General features: G+C 35.2%; 1 protein-coding gene across 7 annotated transcripts in view; it reads left to right on the top strand.

Moving 5' to 3' along the window:
* Positions 1 to 1,991: 1,991 nt before the first annotated feature.
* Positions 1,992 to 14,706, top strand: part of DPH6 (diphthamine biosynthesis 6) — a 505,514-nt gene continuing 492,799 nt past the window's right edge. For 3 of the 7 annotated variants that reach the window (XM_074235049.1, XM_074235048.1, XM_074235054.1), the window contains exons 1-2: positions 1,993 to 2,118; positions 6,261 to 6,355. In XM_074235049.1, the coding sequence (XP_074091150.1) occupies positions 2,096 to 2,118; positions 6,261 to 6,355 (118 nt within the window). In that variant the 5' untranslated portion in view covers positions 1,993 to 2,095. Of the gene's footprint in view, positions 2,119 to 6,260; positions 6,356 to 14,706 lie in introns of all 7 variants that reach the window. The other 4 variants (XM_074235051.1, XM_074235053.1, XM_074235050.1 and 1 more) reach the window with 3 other exon arrangements.

The following is a 14,706-nucleotide window of genomic DNA, read 5'->3' as shown; positions in this document are numbered from 1 at the left end:
GGATGAGTCATGGTGCTACAAAAATAGCTGTCCAATGAATGAGTAGGTTTAAAGAGAAAGATAAGGGGCTTCATTTTCAATATCCTTGTTTCTGTGGGTAGTTTATCAGTGAAAACAAAAAGATAGTAGTTGGATAGAACAGAATGGCTAGAGGGTGTTTTAATATTGGGGAGAACTGAGTAATGTCAAACCTGAAAACAAAATGACCAGAGTCCCAGATGTTTTTGTAACCAATGTTAACTCTAAAAATACCAAAGCACTCACATAGTTTTATCACAAGTTCAGTTAACTCTGAAGAAACAGAGATAATAGTGGTTATAAGCAAAAGCTTTCTTTATTCTGTTGGAGAAGGTAAACTAGACACATGTGCCAGGACCTTCTCTGATTCCGAGGAGACACTCTACCATGGGCAGATCTAAATACATATATATGAGTGAGCCCTGACAATGAGGGGTAACAGCAATGTTGAAACAAGTTTGATTCACTGAAGGATTTCATGACTGGGACACAAGTACTGCTGGTACTTGTTGGAGCTTAGAGAATACCTGGAGCTGGTGTGAAACAGTTCTGTGATTTTGCTGTGCCCCAGTTCATCTAGAACTTGAGCATAAGGGATTGTTATGCCAACTCAGGGCACAGCTTGTATGTTGGACCTTAGCTCTGGAAAACAGGGTGTCTCCTAATAGTAAAAAGAGAGGGGTGATTTTGGCATGGGATTCTAACAGCACGTTTTAAGCAACTGGGAATGAGCTGGTGGAGAAAGAGAGAGACAGGGGGAGGGAGAGGGAGGGGGGGGGAGAGAGAGAGAGAGAGAGAGAGAGAGAGAGAGAGAGAGAGAGAGAGAGAGAGAGAGAGAGAGAGAGAATACTAGAGTAGGGGTGGTGGGGTGGAAAATAGTCCGATGATCAGCAAGAATTAATAAAGCAATTATTATGTGCCAGGCCAATGCTATATACTGGAAATACAAATACTGTGTGCCCATAATAAGAAGTTCTGGGAGAAGTCCTCCAATCAGAAGGAGGAAAGGAAGGAAGGAAGGAGAGAGCTGATTGTTAAATTTTCGCTGTGGCAAAATATACAAATCAGAGCTTATTTTGTGGTTTGTCTCCAGAGTTTTTCTCCACCCCCCCCACAAAAAAAAGGTGGAGAAAAGGTTAATAATGCAGTTTAAACTTTAAAAAGTATGCCATAAGTGTTTTTGTACATTTTCACACACACACACACACACACACACACACACAGAGTTTGTCTAGTTTGGACATAGTTGTTTGCGTGCTGCTTTCCCCATTAAACTGAGACCTCCTCCAGAGCAGGGGCTGTTTATTTTGTTTTGCCTTTCTTCATATCCCCAAAGTATTTCCCCAAAGTGCTTGACAAGTAGTAGATTAGTAAATAATAGCTGCCGGTAAAATGAAGGAGCTGGATTAGACAGCTTCAGTTCTCAACCCTCTCTAAATCTAAGAGTCTATTAATCTCTCTGCCTCCTTATTCATAAATATTGTAATGAATGGGGGAGGGGCACTGTAGCAATTAGTTCCAGACTTTTTTTTGGGGGGGGGGAGGGAGAAAAGCAAGACACGGGAGACTTAAAGGGAAAGAAGTGCAGTGAAATGGAGGAGGAACTATTTCTACCTATGTTTAGATTGCGATGCTAAAAGAAAATTAAAAAAAAATAAAGTCAACCCAGGGGTTTGACACAACTTTCTCCTACGGGGTTTGACAGCCTCTAATTTCACAGACTTGTCTCTTTCTTGGGGAGCTTCAATGCCCTCATTTAGGCGTCCACACAGCGCCTGAAGAAAAAAAAAATACTATCATCTTGCAGGACGGAGGACGCCAGCTTCGGCGATAACGAGCCTAAATCTTTCTTCACGGTGTCCCGGAAGACCCGGCCAGCAGGCGCGCCCCGCAGGGACGCGGTGGTCGCCGCGGTTTTTGAGCAGGCGGTGCCAGGGGCGCTACAGCATCGGGTCCTAGCCTCGAAGTTGGGAGACAAGGCCCCCTCCCCCAAAGCGGAAGCAGCGGCGCAGACGGCGCGAGTTTCCAACCTTCCCCCTACCCGCACGTGACCCGCGCGCACTCTGGGGACCCCGACATGAGGGTCGCGGCTCTGATCAGGTAACACGGCCTCCGCCGCGGCCTTCCTCCATCTTGCTAGTGGTGGGGGGAGAAAGAGGCCGCCGCCGCCGCCGCCCCGGAGCCCGGTGTCTGCCCATCCCGAGACCGGGTTTTAGCGCCGGCATCTGAGGCCGGAGTTGGGGGCTTTCCCGGCGACCGGAAGGGGCGGAGCCTTGGAGCCAGCTCTCGCCGCGCCCCTGGCCGCTGCGCCTTCTCCGTGCCCGCCTCTCCCTGGCTCGGGCATCCCTTCCCCCTGCCCTCCTCCTCCTCAGTAGGGGCAGCCAGGTAGTGCCAAGCAGAGAGGCCAAGGGATTGGGACGGTGTGGTCACCCCGGGCAAGTCATTTAACTAATGTTTGCCTCAGTTTCCTCGCCTGTAAAACGGAGATAAGAACACCCAGGGTTGTCATGATGTCATCATTGTAAATTAGCACTTGACACATATGAAGCTCAATATAAACATTAGCTACAATGGTAGGCGAGCAAAAGCTAATTAATAAAAAAGTCATTTCCACTAAATAGTCTTAGACCTGTTGATTCCAGTATTAATAGGAAATTTAGACTCATACAGCTCACCCAGTACCATTATACCAAAAAAGTCTTAGAAATTTTGTAGAGGTTGAAGTAGAAAACTGAACTAATATCTTCAACTAGGAATAATGGTAAAGTCGAAAGAGCCTTGGGCTTTGCATCAGAATACATTTCCACATTCAAATCTCTGCAGACCTGATGAGTCTGCAAGTCTTAACCTCCCTTTGCCTCAGTTTCCTCTTTAAATGTAGGGTAGGACTACAGAACTCAGATTTTTTTCTATCACTTTTCTATCCTAAGCCCTTTTGATTTCTTTAATTTGTAACTTGAAATAGAGCATAATATACTGAGTACTTAATAAAAGTAGGGATAACCATTTGCTTAGATTTATCTCAATGGGAAAGCCAGAAAAATGATTTAAGAAGATTCTGCAAAAGATTTTAGCCTAATGAATTCCAATTTTAGCCTAATGAAAGCCTAAAAAAGAGTGACCGAAATAACCCTGAAAGTATAAGATGGGGTGGCTAGGTGGTGCAGTGGATAGAGCACCCCCTGGAGTCAGGAGTACCTGAGTTCAAATCCAGCCTCAGACACTTAATTGCCTAACTGTGTGGCCTTGGGCAAGCCACTTAATCCCATTGCCTTGCAAAAACCAAAACCAAACAAAAAACTTTGTCTCAGTTATTATTAAATTAGTTAAAAGGCCAAAGGAGGAAGCAGACAACCGTTGTAGACTTTCAGCTCTTCAGTTTTTATGATCATACAAAAAATGAGAAATTTTATTGAAAGTCTATTTAAACTTGTCATAAATTGACCATCTAGTCCTTTGATTATCCAAATACTTTTTGCTTATCACAATGACACTTTTGGAGATTTTTATCTTAAACTATTACCCACAATTGAGGTTTATGCCATTGTATTAGTTTAGCTTTTTTCCAAATAAGACATAAGTTTTTGCTTGGTGATTATATAGTATGAAGATTAAAGACTATCAGTCCCTTCCATTCCAGTGTTCCACTATGGCTTAACATTTTATGTAGTAACTTTTAAATACAGTTATTCGGTATCACATCTTAAAAATTCTAAAATGTGATTCAATTGGTTTATTTGCTGTCTAAGCATATAACCAAAAATGTAAAGGAAACTTCAAGAAGCTAAAGTTCTGTGACCAGAATGCGAACTAATTACACTATTGCTCTGCCAATATTTTAATTGTTTTATCTCATTTTTTTCTTAGTTTTTAATTTCAATGTTCTTTTTGTAACTTTATGGCTTTTTGCTTTGTAACAAATTATAACAATAATATTTAAATTCAAGTCTATTGAGATGACACTGATTTACTTTAAAATTCTGGTAATGAAACATTGTTTCTAGTTTGATCTGATCTCTTTAAACCTGGAATTCAGATTTTCTCTCCACTTGACTAGATTCCATATGGGTATTTGAAACTATGTTTTAATAAAGATTTGCCTTTAGGTTATGGTATTTAAATTATTGCTTTTTTTCCATGATAAGATGATGTTATACAAACACATTTTATTATTTTTAATCCCTGATAAACTAGAGAACTATTCTGAAACCATATCTAGATATTGTTTTATCCTTAAACTATTACTTAGCAGGTAAAATCAAACAAAATATTATTCTGGAAATATAATGCAAAGTAATTTCATTTAAAATGAAATTTTGCCCTGAATATTGGTAAAATAACATCATTATGGGGCACATACATGAAAGTACAGTGATTACCACATATAATACACTTTAAATACAAACCAATAATTGATATTAAAGATAATACACATGACATATATAGCTTCTATAAGAAATTTGCATTTTGAATGTATTTTAGTAAAAATTTATATTTTATATTCTAAGTATTTTGTTACATTTTGATATGAGTGCTCAGTGAATATTATAGTACTATTAGAAAATATGCTTCAGACACTTGTATAGTAAAACTGTTGAGTACAAGAAAACAATGTGAAATAAGACCTTGTTCCCTGGACTAAAATAAAAGAAGAAATCTATATTTCAGATGAATTGTGAGCTTGCATTTCTTTACTAAATATTTAGTTGGAACTTAAAGGTGAAGTACTGACACTTTGATAATAGACAAAAGGTTGCTATCTCTTTTTTCCAGAATATAGTTTTATTTCATAATGAAATGCCCTTTGCTGCTAAATTAGCAGTGCTTAGTAATATCTGCCAGTACCCTAGCATAATGCCTTGTACTTAATAAATGTTTATTGACTGATTGATTATAGTTGTTCAAAAGTGGAAAGCTAATTGAATTGTTCCAGTATTAGTCTTTCTGATTGACTTTGATAATTAAAACATACATACAAAGATCATGATGTTTTGCAACAAGGATTTATATACGGGTAGGTTCTGATTCTTTTTATATAACTTCTAATCTATAGAGTCAAGCATTCTCACTAATGAGAATGGGGGGGTAGGATGAAAAGGAGAAAATGAAGGAAAAAAGAAGTATGAGAGAGAATAATGGTGAGCAGAATAGGTCAGTATAGCGGAAGATGGAAAAATGCCTCCCCCCCCCCCCCACTCCTAACTTTAGATTGCCACTCCATACCATTTGTTGCCTGCCCCATTACTTGGGAACAGTAATTTGTCTTTGATTATGGGAGGAGACAGAGTTGGAATTGGTACTGAAATGAATAAAGGCCATATACTATATTATCAGGGCAATAGATCTTGCCTGCTCTTTAGTACTTTGGAAATAGAAACATTAGCAATAATAATTGACAAATATATAGTTCTTTAAAGTTTGGAGAGTGCTTTATAGACACAATTCCCTTTAGCCTTATTATTGCCAAATGAAGTAGGCACTACTGATAAGATTATCCTCATTTTATAGCTAAGGAAATCCAGGCTTATTGAGGTAGAATGACTTGCTGATTTTCTCTACATTGCTAGTATCAGATCTGAACTCAAGGCTTTCTGTCTTTTAGGACTATAGTCATTAATCTAATTGTCTAGTCACTAATCTAGCTGATGATAGTATTTAGCTTTTCATCTTTATAGATCATCAATTAAATTAACATTGTCTTTTGCTAGTTCTCAAATACAGGGTGTTTTTATATTTAAAATTTAATAGCTTAACACTGCACCAAAACTTTGGGGCATCTAGTATTTTACTCAATTCTTTAATCCTTTATGGCTGTCAGTTGTTAGATATTACAGTAGTGAGATAAAAAGTAAGATGATTTTCTGGGTTTTGACTATTTTAGTTTTTTAACTTTTCAAGGTAAATTTTACTTAAGGATAAATAGGTAAAATTTTAAAAAATCAAGACACCAAATAAGACCACTGACATAAATAATACAGCCAGATTTAGTTTAGAATCTGAAGTTCTGTGTTCTTTTTAGAAATTAATAATGGCAAATTATTTCATTTGAATGTATCAGCTTTAATCATCCAAATTCAAGGACTTCAGTTGTATATAATTTGGAAATTGCATAGTGTTCTTTTTTTTTTAATGCATTCTAATTCAGAAACATTCTCTAAAAAACTAAACTACTTATGATATACTTAGTTTTAGACTTGAAGTAATTCTGTTATATAACTATTACTTTTTTTTTCCCTTCTCAGTGGTGGGAAGGACAGCTGCTATAATATGATGCAATGTGTTGCTGCTGGGCATCAGATTGTTGCTTTAGCAAACCTAAAACCAGCTAAAAACAAAGGTAAGAGTATAGATCTATTTTTTAAAAATTATTCCTAAAGGAATTAATTTTTTTCCCAAGCATGCATATGCCCCCCCCTGCCGTTTGTTTGTCTGTGTGTGTGTGTGTGTGTGTGTGTGTGTGTGTGTGTCTCTTTTGAAAATGGTTTAGGGGGCAGCTAGGCGGAGCAGTGGATAGAGCACCAGCCCTGGAGTCAGGAGTACCTGAGTTCAAATGCGGCCTCAGACACTTAATAATTACCTAGTTGTGTGGCCTTGGGCAAGCTACTTAACCCCATTGCCTTGCAAAAAAAAAAAAAAGAAAGAAAGAAAATGGTTTAAATGGTAATCACTATTTTGTTTTATTAGCCAACACTATGGAATGTAATAGATCCTTTATGTGCAGTTTCAGCATGGTGTCAAATAGGCAAATGTGATAGTCCCCAAACTCATTTTAGCTGTTTACTTCAGTTTTCTCTGTACAACAACAACAAAATCTCTGGGCTGTTTTTTTCTTTTTACTAAAATTGAGTAGTTTGAATTTCACTTATTCAGAATATAATAGAAAGAGAAAAGGAACATCTCTCTAACTCCATTTCTCACCATTTCTTGATGTAGAAATTTCAGTTTCCTTCATCCCTTTACCACCACCTGTTGAAATCTAAATCTGACACTTAAAGTCTTAATTCAAGGCCCTCTTTTTTAAAGAAGCTTTCTTGATTAATGCTATTTCTTGGATGATCTCTTTTCTTTTTTTCCCTTTTCCCTCAGAAGTTATGTTTTTAGTTTCTGCCATGTATAATTTTTGAATTTGGTTTGATTCCTTGAGATTAGGAATTGTATCTTCTAATATCATTGGATTTAGAGGAAAAGGAAATCCATAAAAATAAATTGATGTATCCAAGGACACACAACTAATAAATAATTAAGCCAGAATTTTAATCCAGGTTCTTTGAATCTAAGCTAAGCACTCTTCTGTTTCTCATAATAAATAGTAGATAGGGCTTAGCTTGTGGTAGACTTAATGAATGCCTATGGCTGAATGAATGAATAATGAACCATCTTGAAATTGTGTTTAGAATGACTGAACAGTGGTTGATATTTTTTAGTCTAATGCTATTTTTAGTCTCATATCTGTTTTTTTAGGTGGTACTGGAAATTATGTAAAAGGGTAGACAACAGCTAGCTAACTATAGGGCTGACTTAGCAGAGGTGTCATTGTGAGAGGACATATTGCTACTGGGGGACTTTGGGAATTGATAATAACTATTTTTCCAGGCCCTGGCTCCTCTAGATTTAGAGATGACATTTAGGTCCTGACTCAAAAGAAGCCAGGAAAAAATATAATATTTTTTAATTTTGTTGTTATTGATCTTCAAGCCTGCCTTGAAGTGAGAGGAAGCAATTCACAAGTATTTTTAGGTTTAAAAATAATATTTAATAAAGCTGTCTTTTTTCTAGCACCTAGTTTATTCTAGATTTCTATTGTGTTTTTAGTTTCACTAAGTTTTTTGCAAGAATATAATACGGAATTATTTGAACCCATTTTAGTATTTAAATGGTCAGTGCTAAGTGGGAGTGGGAAGCTGATAAATACCTTAATAGAACAAAAAATTTTAATAATTATTTAAAAGCCAGAGTGATAGGAATCAGACACATATAACGAAGCTCATAGCTTTAGGGAGCCAGATATGGATTGGGCACAACCATTAGATATATAGTAGATTTGAACTTCCATCATTTTATCCAGAAAAATAATCATTAAAATTATCCTAAATTAATGTTGAAGACTATGCAGAACAGATTTGATGGGCACAATCTTTATCCTAAGGGGAAAAAATGAACTATACGTTGGGCAGATATCTATTTGAATATAAATCCAGGGTGTTCCAAAAATCTTAGTGCTGCTACGAACTCAAAACATCTTTAAGATTTCTGGGATAACTCATATTATATAGGAACATGAAATTAGACTAGGGGCAACAACTGTCCAGACTTGTTACATTATTTTAGATCCTAGAAGACTACAAAGAAGAAATTTAGGAACTTTACCTTCTCCAATCTAGAGTCTTGAGTGGAATTATTACCATATTCTCAGGACAGGCCTTCAGACTTTGAAGAGAGATGGTTCATCTCTTCATTTAGCAAGCATTCAAAAACTCTTTCAGTGTGGGAGTATGTTATGTTGAAAAATACATGTTTTCTGCAAATTTTATTCATTTAGTTGTTTTAGGTTCATTTATAGGGTAGTTAAGAAGAAACCAATATATGCTGCAACTATAATTGATCCCTTCTAAAATTTGTAGTATGGACCAGATTTTACACGAAATATTCAGCACTGGGACAAAAGGGGAAAAAAAAACTGAGCACCAAAAGAATTAAATGTTTACTATGTGCCAGGTACTATATTAGGAGTTGCAGTTGTAAAGACAAAAATGGAACAGATAAATTAATAGAAGAGCTACACAAAGTATTTTCTTTGGGGACTGAAGATTTACATATCAAATAGAGCTGTTTGTATTTTAATCTAGATCTAATAAGAAACTATTAAAAGCTTCTTGAACTAGCAAGTGACATGATAAGACCTGTAATTTAGTAACTTTAATTTGGTAGCTATATAGTGAATAGAGAGAGGGTTGGAGGCAAGGAGATCAATTAGAAAGGAACCTGTTGTACTAGGCCTATTGAGAGATAATGAAAACCTAAATGAGGGTGGTGGTTGTATGAGTGGAAAGAAGATGATGTGAAACGTGTTGTAGCGGTAGAATTAAGAAGCCTCGATTGACTGCAGATGGACAAAAATTGTTACTGTAATTCATATGTTAAAAATAGAAGTTAGATTTTTGTTTCTACTGTTCAATACATAAAGAAATCCACTTGCTATTTAGGGCCAGATCAGGCTATTGTATTTTTTCAAATCATAGATAGGGATGATCATTTAAAGATATAGATACTTATCAATGTTCCCCCCCATGGGAAAAATTATATATGTATTATGTCACTAATACATGATCTCTTAATTCCTTATGATTTAGGAACATTTGATGTAGGATAACATGCAAGGAATGAGTGAAAATAAATATGTAGAAAACCTAATTTTAAAAACTGTCAAGAAATAAGGGGAAAAATTAAGGAATACATAATATTGGAATAGCATCAAGATAAAAACTTGTTAAGTCAAATACACATTGAAACAAAGGATTAAAGACATATGTAGGATTAAAATGTGTGTGTGGATAAGAATTCACCTGTTTTTTTTTTATTTAAGATAAGAAAGAAGACACAGTTTGTCAGTGAATAAAAGATACAGTGAATAAATGATTGACTTTAGCTTCTTTCTTCCCTAATAGGTTTTTCATAGAGTAAGGTGTAGAGAAGACCGCAGAATCAGAGTAATTGAAGTGAATTCATGTAGTTCAGTCCTCAAGAGTTAGTATGGAAATGACTTTAATTCCTTTCAGTAATGCGGACTCTTGTCATAGCATTCATAAAACAATCCTGTTAAGTGTGTGGTTGGACATTTTGTGGCAAGTTAATTGAGGTGCTCCAGGCAACAGCAGAGCCTTTTCGTTTTTATTTGATCTCTTACTAACTATTGTCTTCAAAGCCTCAGTTAATAAAGTAACACCATAGTCAGGAACTAGATGAAACATTAAAAGAAATTGAGTTTTTTACCAAGTTAAAAAAAACCAAAACTATTATATTCACAACTAGATTCCACCCACTGTGCCCCCCCACCCCCCAAAACCTCAGATTTCTTTATATGAATTTATCCTGCTCTGTCTTAAAAGGTAAGTATATTTTTAGGTGTCATGTAAAGTAGGGTTGAATACATCCTGTTCTTCCATTTAGAATGAATTACAGGGTAAGGAATTTATAATAAGGTAGAAATCTAGAGCTTAACTTGATGGATTTATTAACTAAGCATAAAATCTAAATTCTTTCCCACATTTTTATTTTGTTTTGCCTTTCTATTGAATCGAGAGAAGACAATTAAATTTGTAGGCTTATTGTTGTGTACTCAGACTTTTTACAAATAAAAATTCAAATATAAATCTTGCAAAAGAGAATAAGAAGCTAATTTTGTTTTCTTTAAGTCTTTGATTATTTTGGACTTCTAGTTTATGTACTTCTAATCAAGATTAATTTTTTAAAATCCCCAATAGAAACTATAAAACCATGTTAGACATGCTTCTGTAACTCAATTCATTGTGCACATATAATTTGATGGTGAGAAAAAAAGAAGTTAGCAAATAGTGCTGGTTTCAATTAATATTGATGGTCACAGGAGTCCATATTACTGAATTCTTTTTGCATGACTTTTTCACATTTTGTGGAAAATCTGTAAACTATTTAAACTTGTGCAGTGTAAATTAAGTGTTACACTAGAAATTATTTTGCTATAATTGGGGTGGATCAATGAAAAATATAAACATTTTTAGTAGCTTAATATTTTTCAAAAATGAAAATTATATTATTAACACCTTTGTTTTAGGATGTGGATGCTTAAGACGTTTGCCATGGTGTGCAAATATATGCTATTTGTTACAATTTTTGAAGATGATGCATCATACACTGATGCATTTTTAGATTTTTCTCTTTTTTCTATAGATCTTCAAAATCATTGAATGTCAAATCAAATCAGCAAATATTTATTGAATACCCACTCAGAATAGTTTCTGGCTGATGCCAATTTGTCATGTGATTTAGATATGGTATATGTTTAGAAAGTTAGTTTTCAATTTATGTCAGCGGTCTTGAATTAATGTGACATTTCCCATTTTCTAAAAACACTTTTAGACCTACTTATATTGCATCAGGAACAATTCTGTCATCTTAAACATCTACTTGTTAATCCATAATGCAATCATTAAGATATATACCTAAAGTTAAATTGTCAATAGAAGTGATCTCCAACCTTTTTCAATATGATGACCTTTTTTAATATAAAAAATTTGCTGGGGCAGCTACATGGCGTAGTAGATAGAGCACCAGCCCTGGAGTCAGGAGTACCTGAGTTCAAATCTGGCCTCAGACACTTAATAATTACGTAGCAGTGTGGCCTTGGGCAAGCCATTTAACCCCATTGTCTTGCAAAAACTACAAAAAAAAAATTGCTGACATTGACATGATGATTACTATTAGTATCCATTGGTTAAGAAAATATGTAATGAGAGAAAAACGGCTGTAAATTCACTAAGACTTTTAAATTAGTTTGTAGTTTTTTTAATTACAGCATCCTCTGCATACATTTAGGGAAAGTATACACACATATAAAAGATATTTAATTTGTAGAAGGTATGCTTCATTATTTTTGAATTTGCAAAATATATATATGTATATATCAAAGGACACTGAACAGTGAATCAGTCTATAGACTGTAGATTAAGGTTAAAATCCAAATCTTTTATCCTGGCATTTTGGACCTTTCAGAGGTTCATTTCAGCAAAAAAAAATTTTTAAGTCATATTTTATATTACTCCCCTTCATGCAGTCTGCATTCCAGGTATTTTAGGAAGCTAGCTATTCTCCATTTTGTTCTGCTCTTTTTTGCCTGTGCTCTCATCTATCCAGTTTTCTGTGCCTAAAATATATTTCTTTCATGCTGCCTGTTAAAACTAACTTCCTGGGGTGGCTAGGTGGTGCAGTGGATAAAGAGTAGGCCCTGGAGTCAGGAGTACCTGGGTTCAAATCCGGTTTCAAACACTTAATAATTACCTAGCTGTGCGGCCTTGGGCAAGCCACTTAACCCCATTTGCCTTGCAAAAACCTAAAAAAACCCCAAAAAACTAACTTCCTTCAATTTTCTATTGTAGTCCTTGAAATCTTCACTGCTTCCCCCATTAGAAAGTGATCTTTCAAGTAACAAATTGAAATAATTTGAGATGACAGAAAAGGAAATTGGTAACTATTGGAAAGGATGTAAGAAAATGCCCATGCATTATTGATAGAGTTGTTAATGATTCAACCATTCTGGAGAGCAATTTGGAACTGTCCCCAAAGGATTATAAATCTGTGCATACTCATTGATCCAGCAATAGCACCACTAGGTCTCTATCCACAAATGAATTAAAAAAAAAGGGAGAAAGGACCTATTTGTACTAAAATATTATAGTGGCTCTTTTTGTAGAGAGCACGAATTGAAAATTGAGGATATGTGACCTTGGGCAAGTCACTTAACTCCACTGCCTTACAAAAAACAAAAAAAGAAAGAAAATTGGGGGGTGGCTAGGTGGCGCAGTGGATAAAGCGCCGTCCCTGGAGTCAGGAGTACCTGGGTTCAAATCCGGTCTCAGACACTTAATAATTACCTAGCTGTGTGGCCTTGGGCAAGCCACTGAACCCCATTTGCCTTGCAAAAACCTAAAAAAAATGGAGGATATGCTCATCAATTGAAGAATGACTGAATAAGTTGTGGTATATGATTGATTGTAATGGAACATTGTTTTGCCAGAAGAAATTGCAAGCAAGATGATTTCAGAAAAACCTTCAAAGACATATTTGAACTGATCCAGAGTGAAGTGAGCAGATCCAAGAGAATATTGCACTTAGTGACAGCAATTTTGTACAATGAATTACTGTGAATGATGTCTATTCTCAGCAATATAATGATCCAAGACAATCCCAAGGGACTCATTATGAAAAATGCTATCTGCTTCCAGAGAGAGAACTGATGTCTGAATATGCACTGAAGGCTAATATTTTTCCTTTCCTTTCCTTCTTTTCTTCCTTCTTTTCTGTTTTCTTTCTCCCTTCCTTTCAAGTTTTCTTGCAAAATATGACCTATGTGGAAATGTATTTTCATAATTACACATTTATAAATCTGCATTAAATTGCTTACCATTTCAGGGAAAGGGAAGGGAGGGAGAGAACTTAGAACTCAAATTTTTAAAAAAATGTTAAATTGTTTTTATATATAATTATGGGGAAAATAAAATATTTTTTAAAAAGTAGTTCGTTCTCTCTCTCTCTCTCTCTCTCTCTTTCTCTCTCTCTGTGTGTGTGTGTGTGTGTGTGTGTGTGTGTGTGTGTGTGTGTGTAAAGTACTTTCTCTGGAACACTCTTGCCCATATATCCAATCTTATTTTTTTGCTTACTTGTATCTATTTTCTCTATAGCTTATAGGTTCTTTCTCTTAAAGGATCATGATGATTTTCATCTTTGAATCCCTAGTGCCTCTTTCAGTGATTGCAATAGTAAACATTAAATAAAGATTGGTTTAATTTTTTTTGTTAAACTAGTTGTGATGGTATGATAAATCATCATGTATATCTGTGTAATTAATATGTATTCCAATAAAAATGTATATATATAGTTTTTATTGCTAACATTTTTATTGGAATACATATTAATCTCAAAAATTACTACCAGATATTTTATGTCAGTGATGAGGTATTTGGTAAGAGTAATGGATAGAGAATCACAAGACATAACTTTTTCATTTACTAGGTGTATGATCTCAGGCAAGTCAATTGATATCTTGTGAAATTCATATATCTCTCAGTCTTTTTTTCTCAAGTGTAAAATGGGTAGATGAGAGGAATTAGACTTAGATGATCTCGAGGATTCCTCCTAACTCTTTGATTCTTTGATTCCTAGTACTTTGAAAAAAATTCTTTCATGATCTAAAATCCATTAAAACAATATCAATTTGAATTAGAAAAGGTAGCTAAACTGAGAAAATAATTTAAGGGAATATAAATTTACTCTTTTGAGATTCAAGACATTTATATAAAATGTATGTGTATATATATATATACATATATATACACATATACTCACATGTTTATTGCCTGTTAGAACATTCATTATATTTAATGATGTGTGTACATGTGTATACAGGTGTATAAAAACCAGTAAGAAAGATGGTTGGAACATGGGTGAATTGAAAGTCACTCTCAGTGTTCCTTGATGCATACTGAGGAGGTAAGAGAAGCACTCAGGAGGTAATGCTAGAATGTTTTTGTTGACTTAATAATTATTCAGTACATCTTGTGTGCTAGATACTGTGCTAGGTGCTGGGGGGGGTACAAGTATAAAGAATAGGAAGTGATCCCTATTTTCAGAGCACTTCCATTCTAATGTAATTCTGATAACAAAGAATAATCAATTTAACCCCTTGAACTCTGTAGTAATAAGCTCCCAGCTTTGTCTAGCATTTAAAATTTCCCCAGGGACACAGATTAAAAAAGAGGAAAGTAAACACGAGTGGAGTATACCTATAAAATCCAGATCACTGCAACTGCATTGCTGCACTTGCAAAAAGTCTCTTGTAGCTCTTTTTCTTTTTCTTCCCTATGAATAACTAGCCCTACAAATAGCAGTATATTGGGGCCAAATCTAAAATAACAGCCCAGAGGTTCTGCATGTATC

This window comes from Macrotis lagotis, chromosome 4 (genome assembly GCF_037893015.1).
Source record: "Macrotis lagotis isolate mMagLag1 chromosome 4, bilby.v1.9.chrom.fasta, whole genome shotgun sequence".
Taxonomy (NCBI): domain Eukaryota; kingdom Metazoa; phylum Chordata; class Mammalia; order Peramelemorphia; family Peramelidae; genus Macrotis; species Macrotis lagotis.
This window is presented reverse-complemented; position numbering and strand designations above follow the sequence as displayed.